The sequence below is a fragment of the Sorex araneus genome, chromosome 1, assembly GCF_027595985.1.
Source record: "Sorex araneus isolate mSorAra2 chromosome 1, mSorAra2.pri, whole genome shotgun sequence".
NCBI lineage: Eukaryota > Metazoa > Chordata > Mammalia > Eulipotyphla > Soricidae > Sorex > Sorex araneus.
Window position 1 is genome coordinate 308,195,266 of NC_073302.1, and position 14,268 is coordinate 308,209,533.

Sequence of the window (14,268 nt, forward strand, 5' to 3'; positions counted from 1 at the left end):
CATGAAAATACTGGCATCGCCAGGTGGTTGCATTCATAATAGACATCACAGAGCGGAGGGTCTAGAGGGGAACTCCGAGGGCAGTGACTTCAGAAAATTTAATACGTGTTTATCAAGGCCTTCACTTTTGCTCAATTCTGTAAACTTTTTGGTAACTTTCTGTCATTAAACAAAGAATGAAGAGAAAAACAAGGGGCTGTGAAGCTGTTCAATGGTTACAGTATTTGCCCTGTAGGCAGCCAACCCCGGTTCCATCCCGGATACCACAGATGGTCCCCCCAAACCGTGCCAGGAGTGATACAAGAGCACAGAACCAGGAGTAAGCCCTAAGTATGACTAAGTTGTGGTCCAAAAACCAAAAGAAAATATTTTGTACAATGCTTCCATGTACCATTTATAATCTAATCAGCGTAATTTGTTCACTAGTGTTACACATAGAAATCCTAGCGCTACATAATAATAACAATCCTTCTCATGTGGATGTAGGGAGTTTTACTGTCCATAATCCTGCTGTTAGCACAGTGACCAACACATAGAGAGCCACCACTAAATGTTGGCTACTATTTTTAACTAACATTTTTCAAATGAGAAAATTGATCCTGAGGAATGTTAATTAGCGTGTACTGCACTAAACAGACAAGAGTGCCAGAAAAGATAAAAATCAAGTCTTTTTTGTTCTTTACCCTTTCTTTCTCCTGATACCTCATGAGGATTTTAGTACTTCGAACAAAATTCTCATGTCTAAATAGCAGCAGCATCGAAATATATCATGAATTCCAGGTAGGCAAGATTATCTCTAGCAGAAATGATTTGCTATCAGTCCTCATGTTAATGCTCTGGCAAATCGGTATTTTTCCAACTATTTTCTCCCTTATTTTTCTTCAAATTAAACTTTCTGACCCCTTGGTGGAGGTTTTCTTTTTATGAAAGGAAACATTTGCGGTTAAGAAGTGATGCCCTAGATATTTCTGCTTGGTAAAAGCACTGTTTATTTATTCATTCATGAAATATTTATGTTGTCTTACAATTGCATAACAAGGAAATGTGGTATATTTTAAAAAATGACTAATGTAATTCCTTAAGTAAAGGAACTCTAAGAGTTCAGTTAAAATCAGTCAAATATTTTTAATGGAATGAGTATATGAAACAGTCATTCAACAAGCAGTTACTTGTACCCACCAGGGACTAAAGTTGTGCTAGGAAATTGAGACAGAATAATAGGATCAAAATCAACCCTGAAAGTGTATCAGAACTAAAAACTGAGTGAAATTGTTGTGTTGGGAGTGGTAGAGGCAAGTGTAACTGTGCAGTATATGAGACATGCATTTCTGCTTGAATCTCAAGACGTAAAACGGAATTGAATCCATCGTGGCAAGGGTGGAAATTTTATTATTTGGTGATTCTCATGAACCACTAAAATATAGCAGCTGGGATGTTGTGGTTTCATTTTTTTCTCATAGAAAGAAGACCCTGCTGGCAGTGTGGTAGTGGATGAGAAGAAAAAAATAGGAGGTTCAGAGAGGACATTTCTAGAACATTCCAGAAGATAAAACAGAAGTGGGAAATGAGGAAAAGAAAAGAGGAGGTTTATGATTTAAGAGACCAAGAACGTGGGGGAGGGTGCACAGCAGAGCTGCAGATTTTTATGGAGAAAAAGTAAATTTCTATGGAAGTTACAGACTCTAGTCCAAGGGGGAGGGGGGAAAGCACATTAGAGTGTTGCCAAGTGGGATGTGCAGAACAGTTCATAAGTATCTCTGTATCACTGTATTACTGTCATCCCATTGTTCGTCGATTTACTTGAGCAAGCACCAGTAACGTCTCTATTCCTCCCAGCCCTGAGATTTTGGCAGCCTCTCCTTATTAGTATTTCCCAATGGTTGGAGGCTCTTTCAGGGTCAGAGGAATGAAACCTATCTTTACTATTTTGGCATATCGAATATGCCACGGGTAACTTGCCAGGCTCTGCTCTCTGCCTGTGTGGGCAGGATACTCTTGGTAGCTTGCTGTGGTCTCTTAGAGGTATATATATATACATATATAGCATATATGTATATATATACACATATACATAAATATATACACACATATATCACACACATATATATAAGACTATATATGTAATATATATGTATATTACTCTCTATAATTTGTTGCCTACTGTCTAAACTCCATCAAATATGGTGTGGTAATTATGGAAAATGGGTAGGAAGTGTCTTAAAATGTGACCCGTTGAGTCCAGAGTCCCAGGTCACAAAGTTCCCCATTATCTGGGTTCCATGGGACTTCAAGCATGCGTGAGGCTCAGCTGGAGCATCCGGAAAGTGGCCTGGAGCATGGTAGCAGTTGGTTCGTGGAGGTAGGCTGCCAGGGCTGGTTCCCTTGGGGCGGGGAGGGTTCTCACCCACTCCCCTCTGAGGAGCCCCGAGTGAAAACAGCCTGGCACGAATCCCACATAGATATAATAGCAATTTAAAAGAAATAAAATCACAGGGACCAACGAGTCTGGATAAGGTGGGCTAAGACACTACATGTGGCCAGCCCCAGTAAGATCCCTGGCACTGAACATGGCTGTATCAGCTCTATGCTAATTGGATCAGTATAATTGAGAGGACTGGAGAGAAGTGGAATAAAAAGAGTAAAGTATTGGGGCCCAAAGATAGTCCAGGGAATGAGATACATGTTTTGCACTCAAACAACCTGGGTTCAGTCCCTGGCACCACATATGGTCCCCCTAGCCCTTCTAGGCGTGATTCCTCAATGCAGAGCCAGGAGTAAGTTCTGAGTACTATTGACTGTGTCGCCAAAACCAAAACAGAAAAGAGTAAAGTATTCCTTTTGCAAGTACAGAAAGAACTCAAACATGCAAGCACCTCTGGAACTGCTAGCCTTGGAGATGACTTAGAGGACAATAGCATATTATTACTTTTTCTGAAATAAGGAAGAAAAATGGAGCGGTAATGTGGCATAGTGAGTTGCTGTCAAACAGTCTGTCTATGGAATATAAACATGTTTGGCCACTGATTGCAGGAAGGATGGGTGGACGCAAGTGGGAATCTTTTAACATTAGCCGGGGAATCAGTTGGCACTGAAGAATGAACTGTAGCACTGTCATCCCCATTGTTCATCAGTTTGCTCGATCAGGCACCAGTAATGTCTCCATTGTGAGACTTGTTGTTACTGTTTTTGGCATATCAAATACGCCACGGGTAGCTTGCCAGGCTCTGCCATGCGGGCAGAATACCCTCGGCAGCTTGCTAGACTCTCCGAGAGGGATGGAGAAATTGAACCTGGGTCGGCCATGTGCAAGACTGATGCCCTACCCACTGAACTGTGGTTCTAATAATGAAAAATCACCATTGCACTACCCACTCCAGCTGCTATACAGGCAGCAATCTTGAGCAAAATAATAAAAAAATTACCAATTTTATTTATAACATGGGCTGGAGCGATAGCACAGAGGTTGGGCGTTCGCCTTTCACGCGGCCAACCCGAGTTTGATTCCTCCGCCCCTCTTGGAGAGCCCGGCAAGCTACTGAGAGTATGGAGCTCGCACGGCAGAGCCTGGCAAGCTACCTGTGCATATTGGATATGCCAAAAACAGTAACAATAAGTCTCTCAATGAGAGACGGTACTGGTGCCTGCTCAAACAAATCGATGAGCAACAGGATAACTCTTCTTTCATCTATGATTAAAGGCTTGGGTGGTATTAATCACAGTGGGTGAAATTGAAATGACATCAATATTTGGCCTTTGGGAAACACCCTGTTTAGTTGCTTATCAACCTTATTAAAGTGGCTAGTTTACTATCCTTACAAGAATAAACAGCATCTTATTAGGCATTCCATTGAATCATAAAAAGATACTCTGAAGAATAAGCCCCAATGAGTACACATTTGAATAAAACTGGATTAGGTTCCGGAGATAGCAAGACAGCATAGTTATTTGAGGAAGGTGACTTTGGACAATATGCATCACATGGAGAGCAGAACGTTATTCCTTGGGGTTGCATGAAGATATCTTCTTTAAAGATCTGCAAATGGCAATTGCTGATACCTAGATTTGCTTCCCACATTAAATTCATTCAGTGCTAACAATTGGATTTGTTGTGAAGAATGTAAACATTCATTTCAAATGACTGTGAACTATTTTGAGAAATTTAATAAGATAAATAGTTCCATCCGAATCAAAATGTGATCATTTTTTCCCCTTTGGACATATATTACATAAGTCACAGTTCTTTGAAAAAGAACAAAAGGGAATGCCCTGCCACAGAGGTAGGGTGGGGTGGGAGGGAATGGGATGGAGGGTGGGAGGGATACTGGGGTCATCGGTGGGGGAGAAAGGGCACTGGTGGAGGGATGGATACTCCAGCATTGTATGACTGAAACACAAGCACAAAAATATGTAAATCTGTAACTGTACCCTCACGGTGATTAATTAATTAAAAAAAAAAAGGAAAACAACTTAGTTCTTTCTTTTCTTTCCTCTTCATTTTTTCTTTTAAAACGAGATACTATTGGTTTAAAAGACTGTGTGTCCAGAACCAACATGTAGGTAACCAAAAATACAAATTGTAAGCATAGTTTGGGTTCTTTCAGATGGGAGGAAGAGTAATGTAGCACAAGAAAGCCCCAAACATAACACGGTTATTGGAAGCTGATAATGCCTGTAGAAAATTAACCCTCTCTTCATAGACTCTGAAAAACTCAAAAATGTGTTTGCTGAACTTTCGCCTGATGTATGTAGATGAAGCAGCTCTTGTTACAGTGCAAACAAGATGCTGCTTTTTTGCTTTACTCTGCACTTTTCATCATAGACAAGCACATAGACAGCTGCGGGGGATGGGACCATTTAAGAAATTTAAGAAGAGAGGAGAGACAAAGGTCCAAACAGTCACTGATATTCACAACAAATGATGGTGGGTAGAAGGGCAAGGGGGGCAATGAACTGGCACACTGAAAGAAATGAGAGGACATGCTCCATGCCTTGGGGGAAGGGTGGAAACCTCTAGAGAGAAGAGCTGCAATAGTCCGCAGAGTGGGTGGGCCAGCTAAAGGAAGAAATTATTACAAATTTAGACTTTATTTTCCTGTTCCAAAGTTCCAACATTGTACATTTAGGGGCTAGAGAAAGGAAAGGATAGGAAGAAAGAAGGGAAGTAGGAAAGAAGTGAGGGAGGGAGGAGAGAGGGAGGGAGGGTGGGAGGTAAGGAGGGAGGAAGGAAGGAAGGAAGGAAGGAAGGAAGGAAGGAAGGAAGGAAGGAAGGAAGGAAGGAAGGAAGGAAGGAAGGAAGGAAGGAAGGAAGGAAGGAAGGAGAGAAGGTGGGAGGGAGGGAGAGAGAGAGGGAGGGAGGGATAAAGGAGATGGGAGGAAGGAAGGCAGCAGGCAGGCATATTATTTTAAACCTTTCTGGTGGAATGTAAAAAGTCTAATTTTAGGTTAATGGTCCCTTTATAGTTAGGGCAGTATGTGATTCAAAAGCAAACCAATAAAGGTTATATATTTGTATAATTGTTTGAAAAGAAATATTTGGAAGTAATTTAGTAGTTGACAATATAAAATTAATAATAGTTTACTTTTATAATATTGTTCCACTACCAAAAATAAAGCGTAATTCTGTAAAATGACACATAATGTATCCAGAATCATACATGGCATAGTGTAAAAAGAAGGTTTCAGAGAGAGAGAGAGATAAAGGCTTTAATCTAATTTCCACAAATGAAATACTGGGCTTATACAAATAAATGTATTAGCCAAAAATTAACATCCATAAAAGTGATTCAAATAATGTACTAGCCAGGGTTTCTTAAATTTATTCAGCTATGACTCCTAAAGACTAATAAATATTTGTGACCTCTGTATATAGGTATATAAAATAGGCGCACAAATCAAACATTTACTGATAATCATGAAGAAAAGGATTTTGAAATACTTTCTTAGTTACACAATCCCATGTGGGCTCTCAAACCACAGTGTAAGCAAAAACATAGATCATGACGTTCAGAAGCATTGATATGCAACTCTGAGAGTAGAATCTGACAGCATCTTTCGTGCAAGGTTATTTTAGAGAGAAATTTTACATTTACTTCATATATTCTTACCTCCTTTTAAGTGCTCTTAAAAGAACCTATTAATTTTGAAAATACAAATATAAGAAAGAGACAGTGCCCTCTTTCTAGAAGTTGCACTATTGCTTTACAGCATCTCTCTCTTCCAAAGGTGTCAAGGTGCCAACAAGACTTGCCCCACAAATTACCTGTGGAATAATCACATCTGCAGATGCCTGGCTCAGCAAGATTTTCTTTTTTCCTCTGATGCTGGAGATGGTAAGTGATGTTTTGCAGACATTAAGTGCCAAGCTTAGGTCTCTATTTTGATAAATATGAAAACCACATGTACCATAGTTTGATCACCATCTGTCAAAGAAGCAACCACGAATTAGGGCATTTTGTACTTCTGTGGGTATTGATGTGAGCTTGTTTGTAAAGAAACAGTTCCATGATTGAGCACAATCCGTGATGAAAACAAAAAGAAAGGTGCTTATAAATGCTTGGGATCATTTCACATCACAGAGGTAAAACATAAAGCTGTTCTTACGATCTGTCTAGATGCTGCTGGTGGATTCCATGATGTCTGTGGGCCCAACCAGGAGCTGGACGAAGAGACCTGTCAGTGTGTCTGCAGAGGGGGACTTCGGCCTTCCAGCTGTGGACCCCACAAAGAACTAGACAGAAACTCATGCCAGTGTATCTGTAAAAACAAACTTTTCCCCAGTTCATGTGGGGCCAACAGAGAATTTGATGAAAACACATGCCAGTGTGTATGTAAAAAAACCTGCCCAAGAAATCAACCCCTAAACCCCGGGAAATGTGCCTGTGAATGTACAGAGAGTCCACAGAAATGCTTCTTAAAAGGAAAGAAGTTTCAGCATCAAACATGCAGGTGAGAATTCTTCATAAGCCGCTCTCAGTTATCTTCCCAGCTGTGATTTTCTCCAGGGAGTAACTTCCTGTTATAATGAGATCTATAGGTTCTGGAACATGGATCTGGTGGTTTTTTTTTTTTTTTTAACACAGGAAAAACTTTTATTGAACTGGGCTTTCTTTGAAATGAGCAGAACAGATGCTCTGTTAACTAAAATCAAACCCAAGCTTATAATCCACTTGGAATTGCTGTGTGAGACAGGCTATGGTAACGGATCTCAGCCGAAGGAGAAAGGAGGCAGAGGATGGATAGACACGTGTGTGCCACTTTCAGAGTACACCCTGAAGCACACACCTTCCCCACTAAAAATTAGGAGAACTATTCAAAGTATAGAAAAATGTTGTACAAAATTTATAGTTAATGGGATAGTGCTTTATCTGAGTAAAATTATTTAGACTGAGCATTGAATGGATATAGAGAAATAAATTAGTATCTCATGAAATGGCACTTAAGACTCATTTCTTAAATTTTATTTCTGGTCTCTTCTCTGAGGAACAAAAAATAAAAAAGTTACTGAACTCAGACTTTTGCACATCAAGGTTCATTGATTTACCATTGAATGATAATAGTGTATGAATTCAGAGATAGAGATTCATTCTTTGATATGTGTATGTGCTTTACCCATCAACCACCTAAGTTCTAATTTACATATCCAAAAGGATCCCATCTCTCCATCACTCCCATCCCACTTTCTTTCCCGTTGCCACTGTAACTACCATAGTTTTCAGTCCTAGACTTAATTTTGTTGCATTTTCCTGGTTTGTTTGCTTCTCGTATTTATTTTCCACACAAGAGTGAAACCATCCTGAATTTGTCTCACACTCTCTGATTTACTTTCATTTATCATGATCACCTCAATTCCATCCATGCGGACTCAGACATTTCCAGTATTCAACACCAAACTTCCTTGTCTTTAATCTGGGAATAGTGGCATATTATTTGAACCAAATCTGTGATTTTAATGTTTTCTACCCATTTCTTTAACATTGCTCCACCAGCCATGTCCACCCACATCCCTGCCTGTAACATCCCCAACTCTATTTTCCTTTTTTCATCAATTAATTAAAGTCCGGATTTCATCTATTTTCTTAGCATCTTACTGGGATGTTGCATACTTCAGCAGGCCAGCTCTGTCCTTTTCAGAATTGCTACAAGACATTAGCATTTGTGTCCAGCTCTTCATAACACTTTCTTCTTCTTTATTGGGAAAGGAGTGCATGTTTAACACCTTCCCAGTGGTGCTCAGGGACTATTCCTGGCTTTGTGCTCAGGAGTGTCCCCTGGCGGTGCCCAGGGGACCATCTACACTATGGAGACCAAGCCAGAGTTAGCTTCTTGGCAGTCTACTGCCTTCTTTTCTGTACACATTCACAAGACTGAGCATTTTTTGTGGAGGACTCACATAACGTTGCCCATTCTACACTTACCGTTTTCAGATTGCTTGTTCTTTTTTTAATTTTTTTTTATTTTATAAGTTATTTCACAATATTTGATTGCATTTAATATTCAAACACCAATCCCACCACCAAAATCGGGATATTTCCATCCCAAGTCCCAATCCCTGTCCCAAAACACAAACAAAAGAATATAATTTGTATTATCTGTTATGAGGAACTGCTGAACATGCTCACAAAAAATGTTCATATAAAAAACAATGTGAAGATTGTTCTATCTTGACAAGAGCCATTAAGACATTCTATAGGTTATCACTAACATGTTGTTAAAGTTTGGGTGATGTGAGCTTTGGTATATATGTATGAAAATATATACATATGCATATATATATATATATGTATTACTCTGATTTTTTGCCTACTCTCTGAACCCCATCAAATGTGGTGTGGTAATTATGCGAAATAGGTAGGGAGTGTCTTATGATGTGTAGTGCGGCCACTTTCCCGACTTCACGGTCCAGGAATATGTTCACTCATATGTGAAGCTTGGCCCAAGCGTATGGAAAGTGGCCTGGAGAGTGGTGGCAGTTTTGTTGTGGAAGTCAGCTGCCTGGGCTGGGTCCCTTGGGATGGGGATGGCTCTCACCCAGCCCCTCTGGGGCACCCCGAGTAAAAACAGCCTCACACGGAGTCTGGTGGCATGCTTATGGGGGCCTCATTTTATGCTCCCTTCCGGGAGAAGCAGCTGTGAGTTCTGGAGAGTGGCCAATGAGATTATCTGGCACCAGTAGGAGGTGGCTTATGGGTCAGATTGCTTGTTCTTAATCACCTTAATGGGTTTCTTCCTCACCCACTATTTAAAGATGAATGATAGTGCCCTTCAATAAGGATTGTTCATATTATTTGCAACTTGATTTTCATTTACTTAAAAATTAGTATCCTCATCAAAGTTCAACATTACTTTTTCCTTCAATGCCAGTATTTTGATTCTCAAGACTTTTGTGCTCTCAACTTAATATATATGTTTGAGGATTTTTGCACACTAACATTTTAACTGCATAAGGAGATGAGTAAATCTAGTTATCTCAATGATGATTTTTTACCTTCCATTATTATTTTCAAGTACTTTATAGAAATCCTTTTAGTTTTAAGAATACTTTGAACAATTTCAACTTTACTTGGGTATTTCTACTGTAATTATTAAATGTGTATTTCTAAGACTGCTAGAGAATATAAAGGCTAAATATAACTAAAGCTTGCTAAAACATTTTATATTTAAGTCCCTGAGTGAACATGGTATACATAGAAAATCCTTAAATTTTAATATTTATAGAAGACTAACAGCCATCATTTTTGCATGGATTTTTTTTTGTTAACTTAGAAGACAAGATCTATGTCATTGTAGTTCTAATAATAAGATACCTTGCTTCATAAGAGGATTTTTTTGAATTGCTTTATTTTTTTAAAGAATCTAATTCCAGATTTTACATATGTATTGAAGTAAAAGTCACTTAACACTTTGAAAATACACTAATTTCTCATTTTCATATTAGTTATTCTAGAAATGTAGAAATTACAAATATTTATTCTAGACATCTATTCTAGAAGTCTAGAAATTCCTAATATTTACTCCAAAAATATTGGTCAGTGGGCACCCTTGGTCCTCTGACTTCACCAGCCGTTTTCTTTGATCACTGAACATTTTATCTTCTTAGTTAAGTATACCAGTTGTCTTATAATAACACACATGTACTTGAAACTTAAAAAAAAAACTAGCTATGTTTTCTTTTCTTTAGCATAAAAATTTGTGTTTGCAAACCACAATTGTGGCTTCTTTCTAGTTCACTTTAAAATTTTCAGGTCTATGGGGCTGGAGTGCAACAGGTAGGGCATTAGCCTTGCATGTATCCGAACTGGGTTCATTCCCCAGTATCCCATATTGTCCCCTGAACACAGCCAGGAATGATTCCTGAGTGCAGAGCCAGGTAAAAAGTGTCCCCAAGCACAAAACTGTCACTGTCACTGTCACTGTCATCCTGTTGCTCATCGATTTGCTCAAGCAATTACCAGTAACTTTTCCATGTGAGATTTGTTACTGTTTTTGGCATATCGAATACGCCTCGAGTAGCTTGCCAGGCTCTGCCGTTTGGGCGGGATACTCTCGGTAGGTTGCCGGGCTCTCCGAGAGGGACGAGAGAATTAAACCTGGGTTGGCCATGTGCAAGGCAAATGCCCTACCCGATGTGCTATTGCTCCAGCCCAAGACAAAACAAACATTAAAAAATAATACATTAAAAATTTTAGATTTGGTCATCTTGTATTTCTCCTTTCCTATCTTTTCTCATTCCCTTCTGTTACTCATGTTCTCTGTTAGACTCCAAATCACAATTTAAAAACTGTTCTGACTGGTTTCTTCTCATAATAATAGATGGGAATGATCATTTTGGACAGGAACTGAGTGTTGAAAGTAGTCAAAGGGATATACCTGATAACCTTTCGGTATCTGTATTGCAAACCATAAAGCCCAAAAGGAAGAAGAAAGAAAAGAGATGGTGGGAATCGGAGAAGGAGACCGGGGACAGACAGAGAGACAGAGATGGGGTGTGTGTGTGTGTGAGAGAGAGAGAGAGAGAGAGAGAGAGAGAGAGTGAAGGAAAGTGCTTGCCATACAGGTGGGAGGGGTCAGGGGAGGGAAACTGGGGCCATGGTGGTGGGAAATGCACACTGATGAAGGGACGAATGTTGGAACACTATATGACTGAAACCCAATCATGAACAGCTTTTGTAACTCTATATCTCACTGTTATTCCATTAAAATAATAATGTTCAATTAAAATATTACAGAATAAAAATAGTTCTCAGCGATTGGAGCAAGAAAGTTCCTGACAGCCGTAGCTGATTGCTGACTGGGTTTCCTTATACCCCGGCTAGAATCTTGAAGTCTGGGGGAGAAGGGCAGAGAGCCACAGCGAGCAGCAGCCCTTTCTGCTTCCTTTCACTTGTTTCCAGGTGGGGGAGAGAGTGATTCACTGTCCTGTGGCCAGCTGAGGGCCAGGAATGAGGGGCTGTGCTGTGGACTTGAGCACGCCCGGACGGGCTGGGCTTCAGAACCTTCATACAGGCGCAGACTCATGCTCAGTGATCACAGGAGCTCAGCAGACCTTAAGTAGCCGCTCTCACAATGTCAGTTTTATGTCCCTGTCCCCACGAAGCAGAGAGCGCGCTTCCAACGAGCCAGGGCTGACCACATCCCTTTCTTCTATTTGTTCCATCATGAGTTGATTGCATTTATTTTTTTAAGGCTTTCCCGTTCCTCTTGAATGTTGTTGTTCCTGAGCATGCACTTGAACAATGTCTAAGACCAAGGTCAACTTCATGATTCAGGGAGTCCTTGTGTCCTGGTGTGAACTGTAAAATACTCCACAAGGGAGGGGTGCAGGCATCACCTTGGTCTTTATACAAAGTCTGTTGCTCTCTGTTTCTGCAGTTGTTACAGAAGACCGTGTCCAAACCGGCCCAAGCACTGCGACCAAGGACTTTCATTTAGCGAAGAAGTGTGTCGCTGTGTCCCCTCGTACTGGAAAAGACCACACATGAACTAAGGGTCACTCTATTCCGGTTCGTCAACTCTGCCTCATGGAAAACCAGGTTGTCACAGTGAAACTGTCTGTGAACAAGAGAGACCATTGTGCGACCTTGATGACAAGGACAAAAGCCAGTGTTGACCGAACCACGTGGAGAGCTTGACGGAAGTGGACTGAAGCTCATTGGCAAAAGGCCTCTTTCAAAGACTGGTTTTCTACCAATGACCAAACAGCCGAAGTTTTTACTCTTGTGATTAAAAAAGAAAAATGACTACATAATTTATTTCCACTAAAAAATATTGTTTCTGCATTCATTTTTTGTAACAATAACAATTGGTAAAACTCACTGTGATCAATATTTTTATATCATGCAAAATATGTTTAAAATAAAATGAAATTGTATTATAAGCTGGTCAATTTGGTCCATTACCATCTTAGACTAGAAGCAAAACTTGATACTCTGCAGTGATCTCCCTACTCCATTTTTCTTTTCCTTTTACCAAGATGTCAGATTCGATGAAGTTTTACAAGAGAGTGCTCCTGTAAGATCTTTTACATAAACTTTTATATAAAAGGAAGTTTCAGACTTAAATCCATGACTCAATATATTTAATGATTATAAGTATTTTAGCACAAGAAACTTAAGAATTTAGGGCCAAATGAATCAACTAATGGCATAGAATATCCATGTTAGTGACCATTTTTTCCAGTGTACTATGACCGTTCATATTTTTGGAATAAAACCTTTTGGCTGTACTGAAATGGCTATAAAATATCTTACTTATAAAGAAGCTATTCTGAATATTAAACTTATGCACTGAAGATATATTACAGGGGTTAGGGCAGCTTGTATGAAGGTGCCCCTGTTTGATCCCCTGCATGCTATTTTTGATCCCTTAGCATTGATGATTAGAAGTGACCCCTGAGCACAGAGCCAGGAGTGAGTCCTGAGCACTGCTGATTGAGCATTTCTCCAAAAATCAAACCTTGAACTTCTATTGTGATTTGAGTGTGAGTGGGCAAGTTATACCATACTGGGTGGTGTTCCGGGCTCACTCCTGGATCTGTGCTCAGGGGTTGAACCAGGATCAACCTAATTTTAGAAAGAACCTTATTACTTGTACTATCTCTCTGGCCCTGTAAGTTCTGATTAGCTAAAATGTGTTGGTTGATTGGTTGGCTGGTTAGTCAGTTGTTTTGTTTTTCCTGCACCAAGGATCAAGCCCAAGGCCTCACATGCAAGTCAAGGCTTGAAAATTTAATACAGATTTTGTTTAGTATAGGCAACTATCAGTGCAACATGATAGTAGCTATATATTCCATACAGTGCTTATAAATGCTTAAATAAAAATTGATGTGCTAAAATATCTTAAGAATTTTCATACGTTTAAAACAATATTATACTCAGTATTGAATGAATTCCAATAGTATGATCAGCATGACATTGACATTATTTCATAAAGTAATGTTTTCATCTGCTAGGGAAAAACAAGTGAAATCCTTTCAGTCTACATTTGAGTCGTTCTCTTGATTTTTATAAAGAGGTTTAGGAAGACTTTAGACAAAAATTATATTCATTGTACATTCCTTGTATCAGCTAAAATCTGGGAAATTTTAAAACAAAAAAGATCTATATATTCATTGATAATGGATCTGTATAATATTAATAATTATGAGTTTATGAAAATTTTTCTGAAAGAACATGTTCAGAAAGTATTACAAAAGGGAAAATGGAATAAAAATTAAAAATTTTCCCAACTTACAAGGAAGCTAAATCTCTAATACACTTTAACCAAGAGCCAATAAAATCACTGCTCATTCAATTAAAACCAACAATGCAAGCAAAGAAACATTCTGCAGTTCATTATGTTAATCTTGTTGATCAGTTTGAATTTTGACACATGTAAAAATATATTAATTTTTAAAGGTAACTTAGAAAAAAATCTAAATTTCAAATTAGTCCTTTGAGGACATAAAATAACATTAGAAAAATCTGATACAGACTATTAAAATTATCCTCTTAAAAACAATTTAAACTGAGTACTGTAAATTGCTGAACTTCAATCAACAAAATGTTTTAAAACAAACTTTTTATTATAAACTGAGACTGCAAAGATATCACAGGGATTAAGGAGCATGTCTTTTGTGCAACTAATCCAAATTGGTTCCTACCATGCTTAAGCCTCCACAGGACCTCCAAAACTTTGCCAGAACTAAGAACTGAACCAGGAATAAACCCTGAACCCCTCCGGATATAGCCCAGAACCTACCCCCAATTGTTTTCTAATTTATGGATTCACAAG

The 14,268-nt window shown here is 39.1% G+C and overlaps 1 protein-coding gene across 1 annotated transcript in view; it reads left to right on the forward strand.

Annotated features, from left to right (window-relative positions):
- Nucleotides 1-12,726, forward strand: part of VEGFC (vascular endothelial growth factor C) — a 97,601-nt gene extending 84,875 nt beyond the window's left edge. The window contains exons 5-7 of the mRNA XM_055144388.1: nucleotides 6,223-6,329; nucleotides 6,612-6,945; nucleotides 11,869-12,726. Coding sequence (XP_055000363.1) covers nucleotides 6,223-6,329; nucleotides 6,612-6,945; nucleotides 11,869-11,983 — 556 coding nt within the window. The 3' untranslated portion in view covers nucleotides 11,984-12,726. The remainder of the gene's footprint in view (nucleotides 1-6,222; nucleotides 6,330-6,611; nucleotides 6,946-11,868) is intronic.
- The last annotated feature ends 1,542 nt before the right edge of the window (nucleotides 12,727-14,268 follow it).